Source organism: Glycine max, chromosome 4 (genome assembly GCF_000004515.6).
Source record: "Glycine max cultivar Williams 82 chromosome 4, Glycine_max_v4.0, whole genome shotgun sequence".
Taxonomy (NCBI): domain Eukaryota; kingdom Viridiplantae; phylum Streptophyta; class Magnoliopsida; order Fabales; family Fabaceae; genus Glycine; species Glycine max.
Window position 1 is genome coordinate 38,781,889 of NC_016091.4, and position 5,086 is coordinate 38,786,974.

A 5,086-nucleotide genomic window follows, 5' to 3' on the forward strand; every position below is an offset into this window, starting at 1 on the left:
CGTCCATATAACAAAAATACTATTCAGACCATAAAAAATATATTTTATAAAAAATATATTTTATTTTTATAAAGACCAAATTAATACGAAAAGTTTTAAAGGACCAAAAAAAATACTTTTCAAAATTTTATAAGAACTCAAACCATATTTTACCCTAAAAAAATTATTTAACACCCCTTTGATGATAAAAAAAATTTACACTCATCTAATGATAAAAAAAAGATTTAAAACCCATCTAATGATAAAAAAAAATTATCACCCAACTAATGATAAAGATTTAACACCCATCTAATGATAAAAAAAATTAACAACCAACTAATGATAAAAAAAAAAAGATTTAACACAATTTAATGATTAAAAAAAGAGATTAAGTTCTCTAGCTTAGCTTAGCTTGCGAATGGAATCTTAAGAAGATTTATAAATCACTAGTTCAATCTAAAATCTAGAAAAAAGAATTTGTGCAACGACGCCACTATAGAGAAGGTGAAATTTGGTGATTCATACATTTAAATTAGCATTAAGAAATTAAACATTTCAATACACTTAATTTATGCATGCATTAAAATAAATTAAAAATTAGATAAAATTAACATTATAAATTATTCAAAATATATAACTTCTATTAGTTGATAAATCAAGCAAAGAAACAACATATCAATTTTTTAACATCAAAGGACCAAGTTGACAAGATAGATAAATATTTTGAAACAATAGCAAGTAAAAAGTGTAAAAAAAATGAAGAAAAAGATCTAATCTTTAAAACAAGAAAAACAACGGTAACATTAGCTCAATTTCCTTATACTCTTGAAAACTCAACAATAGTGAAATAAGATATAATATTCTACCTCTTATATTTTTGAAATCCATCTTTCTTTGTCCTTTGGCTTGCGTCCATCTGCCAACCAACAAACTATAAGATAGTTCAAAATAAGGACTCATTTCCTATGATGCAGAACTCAAACAACTGAAAAGCCATTGTCCATAATAAGAATAGTAGACCATACATTTACTACCATCAAGGTCTAAAAACACAAAAAAAAAGTTCACTTGCTAGCACCACAAACATTTGAAATAGAACTAGAGAACAATAGAATTGAAAAAAAAAAAGAGAATTATTTCTATAAAAATTCTTTGAAGAAAGAGTAGTTCTTGTTGTCTCTCAGACTTAGTCTTACATTTTCAAGTGCTTAATAAAAAAATAATCTACAATTAAATCTATTACTAGCTTGATGCCTATTTGCTTATAACCCAAAAATCCCCACCCTTTATCGCCTCATAGACCAACATTTCTTTTCACCTCACAACCCAATGGAAGCAATCCATTATACTTTCTTTAACATCAAATGCATGAACACTGAATATAAATGGTCTCGGGACATTTAGTTATAATGAAAAAAAAAAAAAAAAAACAATAGTGGGACCATAGCTCTAGTACCACGGCATGTTAAATGAAAAAAAAAAAAAAAAAAACTGCAATCATCAGCCCCTACTTTTGGATGGACAACAAAGTGATTGAATTATGTTTTATTACTTTCTCTCCATCAGGAAAATAAACTATCCTCCACATCATAACAGATCAGCTTTGTCCCATGGTCTCCTTAGAATAAGCTCAGGAATATAGTCTTGTTGCTGCTAGAAAGAAAATTGAAGAATTTACTTTAGAAGAATCAAATACCACATTCTACATACATATTTTTTTAATCTCTGCTATATTTTTAAAATGAGCAGCAAGCCAATCCCATTCTCCTTAGTGAATCATCCTTTCTCACCTCAGTATCATTTGGCTCACCAAAGGAATTAGTAAACAAAGGTAACACTTGTGATGAACAATAATTGAAATGGATTTCAATGTAAGTGAATAAAGACCTATAAGTATCAATCCTCCAATTGGAGACAATCCTTTGCTACTTCCGCCATTTGATTTGACTTAGTCTTTCCTCCTATGCCTTCTCATCCCTTACCCTTTGTTTCTCAATTCCTAAAATTCCAAACAGGATGAATTTGATATGATTCTATTAAACACTAAATCGAACCTTAAAATATTTGTAACTTGATTATCTATAAAAATGAAAGATAAATTGAACACTACGTCAGTTAGATCAAAGTGAAACCAATCCAAGTTTTGACTTTATTTCCTAGCTGCATGTTCTAATTTTTAATAACTTATCATAGATAGCATTACCCCTTATGTGAAGGAGAACGCGTGTGCCCTTTGCACCACCTTTGACACTGCCTTTGACCACTCTGTCAGCGTATTGTCCATCATCACCACTTGTCGAACAATTTTGAGGACTTGTCATGCATGTCAAAGCCGCTATGACTCTCATGGCAGTTTGGTTGCAACCCTTGTTGACGTTTTGAAAGAAGTGCAGGTGGGGTTTTTGCAAGAGCAAAAACTCTTCCTTGGAACACTTCTGATTCCCTAACTCTAGAGACATGCTTGTTCAGCTTCACAACCACTCTCACATCATTGGTCCCTATGGCCTTTTGGGAAAATTTCCTTATCTCCTTAATAGCTTTCTTCTTAAATGTGTTGTTTTACATAACAACAAACCAAACAAGAATTAGTAAGACTACTAATCTCGAACCAAAAGCTATCAAAAGACAAAAATTATTATAAATAAAACTAATATGCAATCATTCATTTATATCAAATAAACATATATTTCAGATCAGTGGCCCAATAGATCGCAAAACTAAAGGCACAAGTAACTTAGGCTATGCATTTTATCAATACAATCACTAGGAACAAAACTGCAGAACTTTTGTTCTGTTTGCTAGGTTTCCTAATCTCTCTTATTCTATAACCACAAAAAACTCATCCATATATAGAAACGTGTATCCAACTCAACTAAGCTAGGGTTGATTAATAGCAATTTTTAATTACACTTTAGTATGTACTAAACAATTAACTTGTTAATAAGTTGATTATTGAAGTTTGAAGAATGAGGGTTAGTTCAATAAGACAAATAGCAATGAACAATACAGAGAAGACATGGTATAAAGAAGAAGGTGAATGGACAACCAGCCAGGGAGGCGTTTGTGGAGCTAGGTTAATGGTGTACTCCATAGTAACCACCTCCTCCTTCCTACCCTTCGCCTTCTCCACCATTCTTAGCCACCGATTACTCACTTGCCTTAGGGATTGGGAAAGGTTTTGGCAGCGTTCTAAACTCGACAAGAAGTGCAGGTGGTGACAAGGGAGGAGAAGAAGAAAACTGAAGGGAGTATGAGGGAAGACCGAAATAGGGAAAAATTTGAGAAGAGATTGGACATTGGAAACAATGGGATAGAACTCGGATTAGATTATTTTTATCTCAAAAATTGAGATGAGAAAGGAACATGGAATTCAGAAGTTCCTGTGAATCACGTATAGTAGATTATAGGTAAAGCTTAAAAAGAATTACTTTAAAAGTTTAACAAGATAAAAAAAATTATAGTAAACAATAATAATATAAAATTCATACTCATATATTTTAGTTTTTTTTAAGGGGATACCCCTTCAGTTATTGTACATTTAAAAGTGTTTTTCACTAATATTATCCAAACAAGTTTCTATAATGATAAAAGTATTTTTTCCTTAAAAAAAAGTACTTTTAGATTAGGACAGGTGGTGATCGATGACGCCAATGATAGAGTCTGGCATCGTGAGTTGCGATGGAAATAATGGCATTCAGTGGAAGGAGTAGAATGTGTGAAGCAACAAAGAGAGAAAGATAATAGCAAGAACAAGAGTACGTGTGAAGCTTTTGCCAAAATTGAAAAAAAAAATAGAATTAAAGGGTTTTATCTACATTAACTATGCTTAGGTAAAAGTTGGACAAATTTACTGTAGAGGGTTAGTTTTCAAAACTATTTATCAATCTAGGTTTGTTTGCAAACTTTTAACGTTGGGGGTTTGTTTTGTCAAAGGATCCCGCAAGTGTTGATGGCGAGATGGCTGTTCCGCCATCTGCAATGGCGAGAAGGAGGGTGCCGCCATTGAAGATGGCGAGAAGGTGGCTTACCTGGCATACCTGGAGCGTGCCGCCAGTGGCACAGGCGAGACACCTGCTGATGTGGTGATCTCGCCATTAGCTCCTGCGAGACATGCCAACGTGATCCATGTCGCCTGTGCTGATGGCGGGACATGCCAACATGGCCAGTCCCGCCATTGGCTCCTGCGAGACCAAGCTGGCCGTGACTTAGGCTACCAGGCTAGGGCATGTTCTTGCTTTTTCAGGAAAACTAGAGCATTGCTTTGTAGATAAGGCATTGGTATTGCATTGGTTAGGGCAATGAAGGTCACATGCATTGCAATTTAGGGTATTCAGACTAGGCATGTAGGAGGTGACATGCATACAGGTTTTGCTTTGCAGATAGGGCACTGTTATTGTATTGGTTAGGGCAATGAAGGTCACATGCATTGCAGTTTAGGGTATTCAGACTAGGCATGTAGGAAGTGACATGCATACAGGTTTTGCTTTAATGGCGTGTAAATTGACATTGCAGATAGCTTCAGCTTTGGTGTAAATTTTGTTTAAATAGAGCACTTGGAATGATACTCCATACTTGCAAAATTTGATATTGAAGAGAGTAAGAAAGACTTTGAAGTTTGTTGATTCTATAGTAAGCAGAGGGGAAGAAAGACTTTGAAGTTTGCTGATTCTATAGTAAGCATTGTATTTATTTAAAGAAAGTCTTATTTAGTTTTGTTTATTTATCATGTACAAATTTTTTATTTTGAAGTAATAAATTTTATGGTTAGAATAAAATTTGAAGGTCAAATTGTATTAATTTTGTAAATTAGATTTTTAATATAGAAATGATTAGCCGTAATTAATTGTAAGCCTTTTTTTTAATGGTTTTTGCGAATGAAATTAATTTCCGTATTTGACATGTACAATTGTTTTGGTATTATTTGACATATAATTTAATTTAAGACAAAAACTAATTACATGTTATTTCTTAACTATTTTGTGGTTTGTTTTGAGTTAAAAACGAAGTTTCATTTTACTTGCAATAAAATATAGTATAAGTTAACAAAAAAAATTGTAATTTTAATTATAAAAAACAATAACGAAACTACAAGGAAATTAAAAATAAT

The 5,086-nt window shown here is 32.6% G+C and overlaps 1 protein-coding gene across 1 annotated transcript; it reads right to left on the minus strand.

Annotated features, from left to right (window-relative positions):
• Nucleotides 1-1,290: 1,290 nt before the first annotated feature.
• LOC100787918 (60S ribosomal protein L31) lies at nucleotides 1,291-3,361 on the minus strand. The gene is made up of 2 exons (XM_006578471.4): nucleotides 3,026-3,361; nucleotides 1,291-2,523 (listed from the first exon to the last, which is right to left on the minus strand). Exons 1-2 carry the CDS (start codon nucleotides 3,110-3,112, stop codon nucleotides 2,266-2,268), a joined length of 345 nt encoding a protein of 114 aa, XP_006578534.1. The 5' UTR covers nucleotides 3,113-3,361; the 3' UTR covers nucleotides 1,291-2,265.
• Nucleotides 3,362-5,086: the final 1,725 nt, after the last annotated feature.